This window comes from Prionailurus viverrinus, chromosome D2 (assembly GCF_022837055.1).
Source record: "Prionailurus viverrinus isolate Anna chromosome D2, UM_Priviv_1.0, whole genome shotgun sequence".
NCBI lineage: Eukaryota > Metazoa > Chordata > Mammalia > Carnivora > Felidae > Prionailurus > Prionailurus viverrinus.
In genome coordinates, this window is record NC_062571.1 from 62,350,054 (window position 1) to 62,365,980 (window position 15,927).

The 15,927-nt window shown below is 56.1% G+C and overlaps 1 protein-coding gene across 7 annotated transcripts in view; it reads right to left on the reverse strand.

Moving 5' to 3' along the window:
* Positions 1-15,927, reverse strand: part of SH3PXD2A (SH3 and PX domains 2A) — a 242,582-nt gene that overhangs the window by 12,431 nt on the left and 214,224 nt on the right. For 5 of the 7 annotated variants that reach the window (XM_047824947.1, XM_047824948.1, XM_047824951.1 and 2 more), the window contains 4 exons: positions 12,328-12,411; positions 7,111-7,228; positions 2,968-3,305; positions 1,970-2,019 (listed from right to left, as the gene is read on the reverse strand). In XM_047824947.1, coding sequence (XP_047680903.1) covers positions 1,970-2,019; positions 2,968-3,305; positions 7,111-7,228; positions 12,328-12,411 — 590 coding nt within the window. The remainder of the gene's footprint in view (positions 1-1,969; positions 2,020-2,967; positions 3,306-7,110; positions 7,229-12,327; positions 12,412-15,927) is intronic. The other 2 variants (XM_047824949.1, XM_047824953.1) reach the window with 1 other exon arrangement.

Consider the following 15,927-nt stretch of genomic DNA (forward strand, 5'->3'; position numbering starts at 1 on the left):
GGACAACCCCCTTGCCCTCATGGGGCGGACATTCTAGTTTCACTCGGTCTCTACTCTGGTCAAAATGGATTTTGTGCTGCCCTGTTACTTCCAGTATGTCCCAGTATCACACAAAGGGGTTAAAGCAAAACAAACAAAGAAGTATGTGTGTTTGGGGGGGGGGGGGGGGGCAGCGGTGGCGGGAAGGGAGAGGGAAGCAGCTGTGGTGTAACAGGAAGACCTCAAAAGACCTCTGCCTTGCAGCTGGACACATGTGGGCTCCAATCCCAGCTCAGCAACGCACCAGCTGTATGGCCTTGGATAAAGCCTATGACCTCTCTGAGGCTCAATTTCCTCATCTGTAAAATGGGTCATGAAGAGAATTACTGATAGGTACCTAACTTCTGGCCCAGCCAAGGACACAGGGGGAGCTCCACCAATAGCAGCCAAAGCTGACCCCTCCTTCTGAAATGCCATCGTATTCCCTGGAACCTTCTGCATTCTCCACAGCTCAGCATGTCCTAATCTGGCCACTCACAGCCCAGCTGTCTTAGGTCACAGGGAGCGAAGGGCAGGAGGAAGCTGGTCTTGAGGGACCAGGTATGATTCAGCCCACTTTCTCCGCCCGGGGCCGGGGCCCTGGCCCTGCAGGCATGTGTGTGAGTAGATGGGGTCCAGGCCCCAGCACCCCCCCTCTCCCCCTCCCCCAGCCACCAGGTGGGATGCTGCCACATCTGGCTGGGACAAGCCCTGCTGCAGTAAGTCCCGCACTTGTTAAGTATGGAAGGAATGAGCCCATTGTTCCCAAAACCGAGTCTGCCTGAAAATAATCAGCTGGGGCTGAGAGAACTGGAAGGACGGGAGAACTCATTGTTTTGTCGTGGAAAACTCGAGGGTAAAATGACATAGAAACTCCCCTGGGGCCGATGGCCAAGGCAGGGATGGTTTCCTCTCCACACGCCTGACTCAAGGACCCGTTTACTGAAGGCCCGCTCTTCCAGGCCAGGGCAGATGTCACGGATCCCAGTGACCCTTGCTACTAGGCCCAGTGAGACTTCAGAAATCTTTCCCCACACGGTGCGGCAGGCAGCCCGTCCGTCAGCCACAGCTGACATAGGAAAGGGAAACCTGGCGGCCAGCCCTGCACACACCATCCCATTTCATCCTTCCAGCAGCCCCAGGAGGTGGCTGGCACTGTCCCCATCTTACAGATCAGGAAATGAAGGCTTGGGGAGGGTAACAGACTTGCCCTGGGTCTCGCCGTTCCCAAGTGTCAAAGGTGCAAGATAGACGCACGTCTGGCAGGCTTGAAGCCCTCTCTTTCCACGGCACCCACTGCCCCTGAGGACAGTCCCCTGAACTAGGGCTCTAGGTCCGCTGCCAGCATCACTGCCACCCTAAGCCTAGTGTCCCGAGGGTATATGCTCTTCCCTGATGGTCTGGACACCAGGACCCCCACCTACAGGAGCCAGGGACGCCAGCAAGTTGAGCCTCTGACTTTCAGCACAAGCCAGTCCTGGCCATTCACTCCTCCTTGCAGGGGTGCTTGCCGGCCTGCCCTCTGCCCTCCCAGGCTCTGGCATCCACCAAAGCCATCGGACATTCCTGAGCCAGGAAGGCGAAGCTGAAAGACTTCCAGGCACACATGGACAGCAGCCCCATTCCCAGCCCCTGGCAATGCCCTGGCTGGACACTCCCGCTGGCCAGTCTAAATGTTTATGTCTGCCAGTGTAGCGGCTGGGATGGATTTATTTAGCTTTGGAGTGCAGTGTGTTTTTGAACATCAACTGTCCAGCTAGGCCCCCAGAATGGCTGGGATGCCCAGGCTTTCCTCTCTGCCCCTGGCCCCACAAAGCTGGAAGCCCAGCAGGGCCCTGGAAAACCCCTGGACTGACAGGCATTGAAATGAGACAACCAATTAACTGGGGAATGTTACAGGGCGTCCCCAGATACAGGAAGAAAAAAAGGAGAAGAAATTCAGCATACATACCAGGCTGGATTCTCTGCGAGGTGGAGGCCTTGTCCTTAGGTTCGGGGAGCCTAGAAGAAGAAACATGGCTTCAGAAATCCCAGCCAGACAATGGGTAACAGCGCTGGACCCTGTCTTCCCTATGTGTGGCTGCCTCCTGATCCTGGGAAGCTCCTGGCTCTGTCCCACACTCAGGAGGGGCCCATGTGCTCAGTCACTATCAGCACTATAGTTTCTTCATGGAACCAGAGACCTTTAAGCTTTCTTGGCTGTGTTTGGGGGGATCCATGAGCCCCCTAAAATGATGTGCACATTTCAAAATGTATAGACATAGAGGCATTTTTCAGAAGAAAGGGTAAATTGCTCTATCAGATTTTCAAATGTAGGAGCAGAGACCAAGTTCAGAACTCAACTAAAACCACAGCTTTCCTCAAGATTTTAAGGCTGGGTGGACATCAACAGAAGCGGCTCTCTCATCATATAGGGCAGTTTAACCTCCATCTGAAGATGCTGTTGAGCCAGAGATGCATAGATTAGGAGGGGGCCAGTTAGCTGGGTTTCTCCTATACAGAGACCTTTAAAACTGCTCGTGGAGAGGCAAAGCTGTTCCTTCCAAGTCTTTTAGGTTTCCAGTAACTGGTGGGAGGCGAGAGGGAAGGAGGGGTAAGGCCAGGAAAGATGTTCTACTAGCTGTCACTCTGTAAAGCAGCCTTGCACAAGGGAGCCACGTGTCACAGCCTGGGGGATACACTGATCTGCAAAGCAACCATTCCTGGCTTTCTTCTAGGGAATGCCACCAGCTTAAACACTCGTGTATTTTATCTTCAGCGCAAGAGTTGTGAGGAAGTGCCTTGCCTACTCGTGATTAGCATGAAACAAGTTCAGGGTTAGGGGTCAGCCTAGATGCCAGGGTAAAAATGATATAGGGGTCTTATACACCCCTCTGGCTTTCCTTGCACCCTGTGACCGCTTTCTAAAGAGCTGTGCCATAAGGATGCAGGGGTCAGGAAGGCTCTTACTGATCTGGGCCCTCTGAGGGGCAATCCTGGCCACAGCTGGCGAGCCCTGGGCCAGCTTGGAGACACTCCTCTCAGGGACGCCCAGAGCGCTGCCATTGGAGGCATTGCACAGGATGGGCAGGCTGATCTCCTTCTTGGCGATGGGGACCTCAGGGCCCTCTCCTTCGGCCGGTGGAGTCTCCTTATCCCCCGACGCCTTCTTGTTCAGCAGGTTGCTGATCTCCATGATGTTCCCGATGATCTCCACTGGGCCTGCCAGATTCTTCTTGCGTGCTGGCAGGTCGTCCTTGGCTTTCTTCAGGTAGGATGCTGGTGCCCAGCCCTCTTTGCCCAGGTACCTGGGGGAAGGGGTGGACATGATGTCACTTGAGCGCTGCTACCTGACCTCACACCCCAGGCTCCACCTGGCCTGGCCCAGCTGCGCCTTCTCCACTGTGTTCTGCAAGGCACCTGGCAATCCCACCACTCTGGAGAGAAGCGGGATGGAGGGCAGGTGGAAAAGACACCTAGGACACCAGTTCTTCCTCTCTCCTTGCTCTCTGCCTGATCCCTCCTTGTGTGGGCTCTCGTTCTCTACAGTCAGGCAAATGCGGGACATCAAGATGAGAAAATTCCTCAGATTGAGTTGCCCACCAAGTAGACTTGACAACGGCCTGCTACCTCCCAACAGAGAGGGCGATGCTAGAGATAAGAGCAAGTGTGAACGGGGTGTGTTAGGCAGAGGCCCTCTGACAAAGGGAAGGGAGATCAGAGAGGTGAACAGGTAGCACAGGTAAGAGGAGTTAGGAACCCCGAGTTCTGCTCTTGAGTCCCTTGGTGAGTCCCTTGGTAAGTCCCTACCCTGGAGCTCAATTTTTTCTCTCTTCTGCAAACTTCAGGAAAAGAGTAGCTGCAAAAATTTATCCAGAAAGATAGACCTTTCGAGACTAACTAGGAAGATGTCTATAAAGAATGGCCAAGTGCAGGAGGTATGGATGCTAACTGTGGGGGTAGCAGACAGATCAAGTTCACAGAACAAGTCCCCAAACAGACTGATGTTAAGGGTAACACTTCAAATTACTGGGGGTAAGGGGTGCCTGGGTGGCTCAGTCAGTTAAGCGTCTGACTCTTGGTTTTAGCTCAGGTCATGATCTCATGGTTTCGTGAGTTTGAGCCCTGCCTTGGGCTCTGTGCCGACAGCACAGAGCCTACTTGGGATTCTCTCTCTCCCCCATTCTCTCTGCCCCTCCCCGGCTCATGCTGTCTCTGTCTCTCTCAAAATAAATAAATAAACTTAAAAAAAATTAAATCAAATTAGTGGGGGTAAGGATGAGCTTTCAATTACCAATTTGGAGATGACTGATTACCCAGTTAGGAAAAGTAAGTGAGACCTGGGCCTCACACCACAGGGGGAAAAAAAAATTGTGAATATTTGGTTAATCTTGAGGATTGAGAAAATCTTTCTAAATAGGGCTCCAAAAGCCAAAACCATGAATGGAAAGACTGAAAGCACATGACTGGATAAAATGAAAACCTTTGGTATGGCACAACAAAACCAAAATGAAACAAAACAAAATGAAAACAAAATCAAAACCCATAAACAAGGACAAAAGGCAAATGACAGGGCTGACTTAATTTGAGGTGACTTGATGACTTCTGAAAACAAGCTTTTCCCTTTTCTCCCCATGGTGCTCAGAACTTCTACCCAAGCCCACTAAGAGCTCACCTCCCAGTCCACCAGTTCACTGTCCCCGTCTGCTCCCCGGGGCACATCTGGCTCTTTGCAATGGCTCCTCTGTGCCAGATGTCGGACACTCGCCCTTCCCACCTGCCTGATCTGACCTTGTTCTTGGGTGCTCATGAGGTGGGAGAAACAGGAACGTGAAAGTGAAAGTTTCTATCAACATGCCTGAGCTTTGCCGGAAAGCCTACGCAGGAGGTGGCTTCTTATGTTCACACCACTGGAAAGCACAGACAGACTGTCCCAAGGTCACCTGTCTGGCCCCCTGTTTGGGGCTTGGAAGGCAGACATCAGTTAACACATGGATGGAAGTCAAGGGGCTGGCCTGCCTTCCCAAGGTAAGGGGTGCAGAGAGAAGCACAGAAATTTCAGGGGTGGATGGCAGCAACGAGTAAAGATGCCTAATCTTATGTATGAGCCACGAGCCAAGGCTCAGCAAAGCAAAGCAAGTAGCAGAGGGCCACACAGCTAGCTGTTGGCAACATCTGGCCTGGAGCCTGGTGCTCCTGCATCTCAAGATGAAGAGCTTGATGGCTATGGCAGAGGTGTTCTTCTATGAGAACAGTGGGGAGATGGGGAGTGGGGTCTCATGGGAGTGATGGTCAGGCCTGCTCACTGCCCTGAGTGCTCCCATGTCCAACCCTGTTGTGTTCCTCTGGTGTTACATGGATACAATTAGATTCCAGGCAGAGAGATGCAGGGGAATCAGGAGCGGCTGTGTGTGTCTGGGTCCAACTCGGCTCACATCTGCTTTCCAGCTCTGGAGCGCAGAATGAGTCCAGAGGGAAGCAAACTGGAAAAGAAGGGATAGAGAGAGAGAGGGAGGGTATGTGTGTGTGAGGGGAGAGGGGAAAAGAAAGACAGGAAATGAGGATCAACACAGAGCCTGGAATGTTGGGAAATGGCATATTTAAGGGGGTGTCGGGCAGCCTTCTTAAGGTGGAATCTCTGTAGGGTGTTTTCAGTTGAAGCTCCCACTAGCTAAAGGGGTAGGCCACGGGGACAAGAGTTGACTAAAAGTGATGGCTCAGAGTAACCTTGTTGATCATTTTAAGAAACTGGAAAAAACCCCGCAGCCTTGTAGATAACCTCCGGGAGGGTGGTTTCGGTGACCAGCCTGCCTTAGAATGTTTGCTGGCCCTCCCATGTAGATTTGTGGTTGCTGGATTTTGGGGTTGGGTCTAGTTTTTTAGAGAGTGTGAGAGTCTAGGGGCAGTGACTTTGGGAAACACACATCCAGGCACACAGTCCTGTCCCACCTCACAGAGCAGAAAGGAACACCTCAGCCCTACTGACTGGTATGCATGGGGCCAAGGGCAGGGGCAGCTATGTCTTGTCAGGTCACATTAAGGCTGAATCCCGTGTAGCCAATGACCTTCATCCTACCCATCAGCATAGCCCAATCTTAACACCACCATGGTCCAAGATACTGTCTCCTGAGTGCCCATATCACTTGGGTCAATCCTGTCCCCACTGTGGGACACAGAGCGGAGCACCCTTCCTGCCCAGGGTGGGTACGGGGTTCCCAGGTGATGGGCTGGGGAAGTGGTCCCCAGAGCTCACAGATACAAGACTATCTTGGTCATTTGGGCTACGGGCAGGGAAGAGAGAAACTGGGTGAAATCACCACAGCAGAGTCAATTCTAAAGGACCCAAAAACATTTCCTGTGAGCCCTAACCCCACCCCTCACCCAGAAGGTGCTGGCTGGCCTCAGAGCCCCAGGACAGAGGGGACTGGAGAGCAGGACTTGGTAGGGGAAAGGTGAGTGAAGCCCACAGGGTTTAGTTGGCTTCTAGGATTGCCAGGGAAGCCCTCCCTCCCCTCCCCATGCTCCCAAATGAGTTTCTCAGTTGGGAAACATGATTGGGCCCTGCAGGAGGGAGGGGCAGAAGGAAGAGGCCTTTAAGCTAGGCTTGGGCTCAGGCCTTACTTCTACCCTGGCTCTTGCAACCATATAAGCCAGCCCTGCAGAGTGGAAAGGCCCCCAGTGTTGAGCTGTGGGCAGCAGGGACTGCCTGTTGGGACCTCAGCAAGGCCTGTGGACGCCAGCCCTACAGGCAGCCTGAGCTACAGAGCGCACCAGGCAGCCAAGGCCGGACACAGAAAACCAAATTCAGATGTGCTGGACCCTCCTGGCAGATGCATGGGAAGGGATTGCACCACTGCCTGCAAGCTGAGCCGGGGCCCCTGTGCCCCACTGGCCACAACTCTGGCTCTGCTTGACGTGCCCCAGGAGAGAAGCTGCGAGATGAGCACTCTGTTCGAGCTGTTCAACCGTGCAGGGTTGAAGCAGCCAAGCCTGGGCTGTGGGCGCAAAGCCGTCTCAGTATTGACCTGCCAGCTGGTGCCCATGGCCACTGTGCAGTCTGCTGCCCAGGGCCGGAGTGGTAGAGGGATCTCTTACTTCCGCTGAGGCTCCTACCTGATGTACCACCAGCCCTCCAAGTTCTTCCGGATCACTTCCACAGTGACGCCCTTCTCAAAGCCAATCTCGTCCTTGCTCTGGCTGGTGTAAGGCTGTACAGTGACGTACTTCTCCTCTGTGGGGGGTGGATGAAGCAACAAGGCACAGTTATTTGAGGTTGGAGCTCAGGTCCTCCTTCCTGTCTCTTCCTCCTCGGGTCTGGCCCGGCTTAGCTGGTTGCCTCACTGTGGCTCCCAGTGTGTGCAGAAGCTGGCCGGGGCCCCAGGTGGCCTGGCTAAGCCCTGGCAGCAGAGAGTTGGCTCTCCCAGCCCAGTAACAGCAGCGAGGGTGCTGGGGCCTAGTGTCCTCAGGGGTCCAAAAGCTCCCTGGACTGAGGGCACAGTTAGGGGGAACCTGCCCCGTGTGGCACCTGAGTCAGGAATCCCCTGGGATGTCTGGAGGCGCCATGGCATGCCCCCCCCCCCTTCCCTGAACGTGCCAGGCCCCCATCCATGCCCCAGACTTGCTCTCTGAGCCCTTCTTCCACCTCTACCCCTTAAATCCTGCCTCTGTCTGATCTTCCGGTAGCCCCAGGGGCACCTCCTTGGTGAAGCCTCCCCTGACCACTAATGTGATCACCTGATTGTGTGATTTTCCCAAGAGGATTGTGGGGAACACACGTTCGATGGGAGTGATTACATGGGTTTTAAGATGAGGGTCCGGCGGCCAAATGATCAGCGGTGATGCTGACTGCAGCCATCAGCAGGGCCTCCCGGAGCCCAGGGTGGGCCAGCATGCTGAGCTGACCACACAGCTTGGGAGCACCCCTTTGGGGAGCTGCCTGCTCTACCGTCACATTTGCCTGCAAGCCTTGTTCAGGGCCTCCCCAGGTACCGGGAAGGAGGTGCCTTATGGGAAGACAGCAAAAGCCCAGGAGGGCAGGTGTGGGGAGGCCGGGCAGTGCTTGTCCTCCTGGATCTCTTCAGCCTCTCTCCTGGCAGGGGCCCTGCTGCCTCTGCACGGGTCCTTGCTCAGGCTTCCAGGGAGGTGTTCCTCCTGCGTCTACTGGGGCCAGGTGGACTCATGGCCGGCTGGCTAGCCGCCCTGTCTCCTGGGTGGAGAGCCTCCCCAGAGTAACGTTCAGGTCTCAGGAAGGATCACACATCCCCATACTCACCCTCTGGGAGGAGGAGCAGACCTAGACAGAACTGGCCACACCCTCTGGGAAGGTTACCCTGAACTCATGCTGTCTCTTCCAGCCTGTGCCTGTCACACAATTGGGGCTCCAAAGGCACTAGGCAGCGCATCAATGAAGGGCAAGGCTGTCTGAGCAGGGGCAGGAGGCTGTGTTCTAAGATACCTGCCCCACTCCTCCTTGCTCCCAACTATGACAGTAACTCCTAGATTCCTTGGTGGACCCTGATGGGCAGCCTGCCTGAGCCTTAGGCAGCAGTAGGGGAGGGGGATGGAGGACAACTGCCACCTCATTCCCCCCCCCCCCCCCCCCCCCCCACTGCCCCACGACAGGAGGGCCATCTGTTTACTTAGGAGGATCAGGGTCCTGTCTGCAGCCCTGTGCCGGGCTTGGATAGCAAGTCCCTCCAGGATGGAGGTGGCAAGGACAGACCTGATGGGCCCTGGCCAAATCTGAGAGGCTGCCAAAGGTGAAAGGTAGGTGATGACCCACTGGAGCCTCCACCATTCTTCAGCATGTGCTTCTCAACGGCAAGCTTTTCCCAGATGCAGAGGCCTTTCTCACCATCGACTAACTCCTGGAAGCTTTCAAATTCCCATCCAGCCACGCTGAGGAGAGCTGCCAAGATCGCCTGAGAACCTGGGCCAGCCAGATTCTGACTCGGGCCTTTGAGAAGTTCAGTGTGCTACACTCCAGCCCTCCACTCTCCTGCCTGCTCCTGGTCCCACTCCATTTTCCAGTGGGGCACGGTAAATCCTGGCCCGGGCCGTGGCCAGAGGGGCAGCGCCAGGCCCCGGGGATGTAGGGTTCTGAGGTCAGGGTGAGGCGAGGCCTGGGCTCCACATTTTGCCTGTGTTCAGCCGGGCTATTTTTAAAAGCCTGTGGTTCCAGCAGGAAGCCATCATTAAAGTTTTCCTAGGCAAAGTTGCCTCTGCAGGGAAAAATTATAGTCCTTCTCCTAGGAAGATCAGAGGAGTGCTGTCCTGCCGCATGGCAGAGGACAGGGCCTGGACCGTGACATGCGGGCCCAGGCTCTGGAGCTGTCAGGCCCAAGCAGCAGCCTCTGCAGCCCCCAGTGTGTATGTGGAGGACATAGCACTGAGGGCCATGTAAGTGCCCGGCCTCCCCTTGACCCTCTCGGAGAAGGCAGAACCAAGCACATCAGTTTTCCCTAGTGAAGCTGAGCTGCTCCTGCACAAGGCCCTGTTCTTGGTGGCCCTCAGACTGACGTGAACAGAGGTCTGGGAGTTCATGCTCCCGGGAAGAGATCTGGCTGGCCTAGAGGCTTGTCTTGCCCCGTCACTGTGTAGGTCCCAGATGATGAGAATTCAGAGCACAACTCTTCCAACTGGTCTGTGTGGGGGTTTACTTTCCTGCCATGGCCAGCTTAGGTGGCGGAGGCATGGCTTACCTCCGTGTAGACATGTGGTTGGCTGTCAGGTTCCCAGCTTCCACGTTTCCCTGAGAGAGAGGCAGAGCCAGCCCCTCTACTGGACCAGGGCAGAGCCCCGTCTGGGGGTGGGGATGGGGAACCAAGTCAGGATGCCCAGACAGACTGAAATGGTCTCAGGGGCTTGGGGAGGGGGGGTGGGGTGGGCAGCTAAGTCATTCAGGTTGCCTGGGTCTCTAGAAGAGACTTTTAGGAATCAAAGTTTAGGAATCAAAAGGGAGAGGGAGCTGTAAGCTCAGGGGTGGGGGGTCACCTCAGGGCTTCTGGGAAGCACTGAGGCTGTGGTCACTCTGATGTGCCATCAAAGGTGGGTGGCAACTTTGCCCTAGGGAGGGCTGACCAGGCCGCCCACCGGGTGGGTGGGTGGCTGGCTGGGGGAGGTGGACAGGCCTGTTTTGGTTTTGGAGGCGGGGTCTGGAGAACCCTGCAGTTTCCAAACCACAGACGCCTCCTCTTTCAAATGCTTTCCCCTCCGTCAGCAGTCTCCCTGGCTTCCCTCCCGGCCCCCACAACCTACCCAACCCCACTACAAGAGGCCTTCTGATTCCAAAGGCCTGGTTGGCGGAGGGGCTGGGGAGTGGAGGCCCCGGGGAAGCACTGCTTCTCTCTTGTCTAGTTATATATGACCCACTGCCTGTTTCCCCCCATTGGCTCCACTACTTTCTCCCAGCCAGCTTTCTGCAAGTTTTTCTTGGCTGCCTGATTTAACTTAGTCCTGACTTAACTTAGGGCTGAGACTGGGAAATAATGCTGTTTAGGTCTCTTAGAGAGAGAGAGAGAGAGAGAGAGAGAGAGAGAGAGAGAGGGAGAGAGAGAGGGAGGGAGAGAGGGAGGGAGAAGGGGAGGGAGAGAAAAGTGGGCTTGTCCTCATTCACATATTTGTACACGTATGGATGTCCACAGAGTCGTGCATCTGGCTGGGAACGCATGTCCACATATACCACTGCATGCGTGTAACTCCGAGTCCGCTGCCTGTGCCCATGCAGTGTGAGGGGCTACGTATGAGACCGTATAGGAAGCTATGTGTGTCCTCGGTGGTCAGAAGCAGACGTACGATGTGTCCAGAGCAGCTGAAGCATCTGCGACTGTAAATGCATATGTGGAATGTTCTACGTTGGCTGCACGAGCGGTATTACGTGTGTAGTGGCTGTGTGCCAGAGGCCACGGATGCGCAGCTGCGTGGGGGCCAGAGGGGACAGCGTACTGCTGCGCACGGGCAGTAGTGCTTCGTCACTTGTAAGTGTCCGTGTGCTTATGGAGACGCAGTTGCGTTTGGGGTTCGGTGTAGGATGGCGTTGGGAGCAGATGCTGGAGGGGGTGGGGGAAGGCCAAGCTTTTGTCTCTGCAGTTTTTCCAGGCCAGCGTCCCCCTCTCCTCTGCTGCCAAGGCTCAGGGCAGTGTCCCAGGCTGGCCCCCCGGCAAAGCTGCTCCACCCCTCCTAGTTCTAGGGTGCCCCTGCTTTACACTTGAGCTCATTCTCACCATTTCCATGACTTGGCCTCCTGCCCTGCACCTTGGAGTCCAACCCTTGTTCCACCCTCAGGATGAGTTGGGCTCCCACAGCCAGTGCTCTGAGTGTGGTGCTGCACCAGCCACGGGCGGCGGCCACCTCAGCGTCCAGGCTTGCTGCTGCCTGGGGCTTGGGGCTGGTGCCAAAACATGGTCTCAGATTGTTCAGGAACAAGCTGTGGGGGTGGGCCGATATTCACGGGGCATCCCTGCTATCGGAGAGAGGCCAGTGCTCATCACAGGCCCTTCCAGCCTTGTTCTCGGTGAGACAGGAGAAACGGACCTCTGCTGGCCTGTGAGCCCTGGAGATGTTGAGGGGTTTGTTCAGAGGCTCGCCCCTAAGCTCCCTACTCCCAAGCTCCTGGATGCTGGAAAGGCCCTGAACCCGCAAATGTCTTAGTTCCCAATCAGCCTGGATGGCTGGCCAGGGGCCTCCCTGGAATCCTGACCAGGCCCCTCACAAAGTGCTGATGCCAGTGCTGAAGATGCTGGAAGCTCCTGGCTGGACCTGTCACTGCCTTCAGAGCTGGCTGGGGCCGAATCCCGGGACCAGGCTGGGACTGGCTTTTGTTCCCTTTCTAGTTTCCCTGGAGCTAGCTGAAGAAGGAGGGTTGTGGGCTGGCCCTTCTTCCTACTCTGTCCCTAAGTAGTTGCTGGAACAGCTTTGGCTGATGGAGCACCTTCTCAGAGGAAGCAGGCACCGAAGAGTGGGGGCAAGTGGGACAGCCTGTGCAGAGACTTACACCCCACCCCCCTCATCTGCAGCTTCTAGGGCCAATGTGGCCTTTCTTAGTCCAGCCGCCCCCACATCACATCCGGAATCCCATGACCCCCATCCCCAGGATGGTGGCAGAAGCCAGAGCCGCCCCCCAACTCCCAGTCATCCCAATTCCCAGGTAGCCCCCTGTGCCCTCCTCCCCAACACCCCACAGCTGCAGAAGGTGAGAGAAAGTCTAGCTGTTGAATCTGGGTGAGGAGGCCGAGTGGCAGACAGGAGCAGAGCTCAGAGAGGAAGGGAGGTGTTAGCGAGAGAGCGAGGGGCGGCAGCTGCGGGTCAGGAGAAGCCAGCTCCCACAGTCACCTCGGCTGTGCTGCCTGTTGACCATCCCGCCCAGGGTCCACCGGCGATCCAGACGCCGCAGATGGGCCTTGCGTCTCTTGGACACTGGTGTGGGAGATGGCAATGGAACACGCGGCCGACGGAACCGGCGGAGAGAATGGAGATGAGGATGAGATGGGATGGGGCAGGGAGGGGGATGGCGGGAGGGAAGGTTCAGGCTCCCAGGGCATCATCGCCAGGACCAAGCGCCAGCAGCATGCACCTGCTGGATGGGGGCAGATCTGCCCACTGACACGGGGGAAACTCCACCAAAGGCAAACCATGTGGGTTGTACCCCTAAGACCGAGAGGGGCTAAGAACTCACAATGCCAGCACCTGAGAGGTGAAGAGGGTCCTGGGACCCAACTCGGCACAAAGATGGCCCTCCCAGGCAGCCCCAGGGAAAGACTGCTGCTTCCACCATGGCTGGGCAGTCACAGTTCCCAGGAGGCCATGGGGCCCACGGCACCACCCATCTGTCGGCCACCCACTCATTACGTCCTGCTTGTGAGCCTACCGCCATGAGCCAGGCACAGTGTCAGGAGAGACGTGGGGGTCCTCTGCCATGGGGCTCCCTGTCCCTATCACCCTGGGGGTACCTGTCTTTGCTCTCTCAGCCCTCTCTGGGGCCTAGCACAGGGCCTGGCCAGCGGCTGAGCACTAGGAAATGTTGCATGGGGACGGATGCTGCAGGCCTTGGTTCTGCTCCTTTGCTGCACACTGCCCATCAGATTTCTGACAGCAGGGGACCTGCTGCCCAGTTCTCTGTGCTGCAGCCCCTCTCATCCAGCCCATGCCCTCTGGTTGCTGTGGCCCAGCCCCAGAAACCCTCTGCCTTCCTATAGGATGCCCAGGTGGAAAGACACCATGTCAGGGCTGCGGGGCACCAAGCGGCCCCCTGCAGAAGCTGGGGGTCAGACTGCTCAAGTATGGGGGAGACAGGTCAGCAGAGTCAAAGGAAGACTGTCCAGACACACCTGAGCCAAACCCCACCAAAGCCTCCTAGGAAGTACTTGCTTTTCTCGAGGGAGTGGTGGTGACCTATTTGACCTGCTTCTTGGCAGTAGGAGGCCTGGACCAAAGGTTGGAGATATGGATTCAGCTGAGGCCTCGCTGCCGGGTGCCTGTGTCACCTGGGGGCAGGCAGGCTTCTGTTCTTCTCTAAGCCTGTTTCCTCATCTGTCACTGGGGCTGACATCTGCCCTGGCACGAGCAGAGACAAGGGACTGAACGGGCCACGTGGAAAAGAAACGATCTCCTGTGTGAGGCCAGACTGGGAAGGACCCTGACAGCTGACCTCCCGGGCAGGTTGTTCGGTGGCTTCCCTGTGGGCAGAGGAAGCCTCAGCTGATGCTCAGGCCAGGGGCCACCGCAGCAGTAAGTGTTATTTCCCCAGCTGAAACCATGCACATGGACCATCTCACTGAAGCCTCACAAAAGCCCTGTGCAGTCAGCACAATCTCCATGTTAGAAATGGGAAAACAGAGGCACGAGGGGGTTAAGAAACCCTCTGAGTCACACACCTAAGTGTCAGGGCAGCACATGAATCTAGGTGGTCTGGCTCTGGAGCCCAGATTCTAGGCCCTACGATGTTCCTCCCCCTTGACCCTGCACCCTTGGCCTGCCTACAACAGGGAAAGCCCAGATAAGAGGCTGGTGCCAATGCAGACCCAGCAGGGAGAGAGGCAGATCATCGCCAGCGGCTATAGGGCACAAGGGCACAGGCAGAGACCCAGATTCTCGTTTTGGCTCTGCCACAAACTGAACTGGGGGCTCCATGGAGGTGACACCCCTATGGGCCTCCATTTTCCTACTACCTCTGAGAGGCAACGGACCCAATGGTTCACGAAAGCACTTTCCCAGTGTTGGGCTTGGCCCTCATTGTCATCAGTGGGTAAGAGGATCTTCAACCTCCACCCCAGCCCTCCTACCTCCTACTGCTAACATTTCAGAACTCTAGCATATGCCAGAATGCCTGATAATAGAAATAAACCCAAACAGACAATTGTCTTTTTGGGATCAGGGATCAGAGACCTATGATGGGATGGCAATAGGCCTGGAGTAGAGGGGACCAATGTGGGATAGTCTCTCGGGCACACCACAGATGCCAGGGCCCTGGGCTGGGGTGCTGAGCCCTGAGCTCTCCTGTTGAGTTGGGCAGAGACGCCCAAGATGTGATGATGAAGTTCATAGCTGCCCAAATGTTGCCAGGGGTACTGGCACACAGGTCCTATCAAAAGGATGCTGAGGAATCTATTTTAAAGATGGTCTCCCTGAAGGCACATGCATGCACACACGAACACTTCTGAATGCAGAGCCTGCACTGGTTGCCTTACTGATTCTTACTCTGTCAAGGTCAAAATCCTCTACAGCCTGCCACTGCTTGTTCTTGCACTGCAAAAGCACCTCCTCTCTCCTCAAACCAGGCTGCCATCTGTGTGCACACACCTCCCTGGCTCCTTCCTGCCCGGGACTTCCCTGCCTACTCAGTGTCCTGTCCTGCATCTCCCGACATCTCTGCTCTGACATTCTTGGCAAAGCCTTTTAAGGCGGGACTCAAATTCCACACACATACACCCTCTCAGAAGTGCTTACAAGCAAAATGCTTCATGGGTGGGCAGAGGGCACAGTGGTAAAGACCACTAGGCAAAGGAGGCCGACCAAGGCTCAAGCCTTACGAGGACAATCACGTAGCTAAATGTCTTGAAGCCTCAGTTCCTGCATGTGGAAAAGGGGGATTTTAACAGTGCCTCCCAGAGTGGTGGCGAAGGCTTTTAAAGTCCCAGGGCCACACACCTGGCAGGGAATAATACCTCACTAGACACTCTAGGGATTGTTGTTTCTGAAAGGCTCAGGGATGACCCCAGAACATGGAACTGGGTAGGAGGCAAGGCCTGATGACTGCAGATAAACTATACCAGAGCCAGCTCAGGGGCTAAAATCCTCCACCGTTGCAGAGGTGCAATGGAACCAGAGATGAGGCTGGGTGCAGGCTCAGCCCCAGGGCTCAGGGAGCAGCCAGGAAGGATCGGGCACCCAGCCTGAACCTGCAAACTCTTCCCGACGGAGCCTCATCCCTGGAAACCTGTCACAAGGTAGATGTGCATTGCAGGGGCTGCAGCCCTAGTCAAGGGACTGAAATAAAGCATTTACATGGGAGGAAGGGTGGGGCTCCAACCGCCTGCCGAGTAACTGACATTTAGGGCAAGAATGAATAAGGAGCTGGCACTCGCTTGGCGGACTGCTTATTTTGGCCTGGGCAGCATGGAATGGAGGGTGTGTATGTGGGGGGCAGGCCTGGAGGTGGCCTGAGCCCCGGGTGGCAGGCCTCTGTCCCCCTGGCTCCCAGTCGTGCCCATTTGGACCATCCCCACTGACCATTAGGGCAAGCACTCCTGTTGCTGGGACACAGAGGGTTTAGAAGTTCTTAGGAGCAGGCAGACAGGAACTGGGGGTGGCTCGGACTCCCTGGGCTCAGGCGGCCTGCTCTGGAGAATACCTGAGTCCACAGACAGTGCTGGCCTGGGGGGGTGGGGAGGGGGGAAGGGCAGTGAGAAAATCCCAGGAAAACTTCACGAGGCC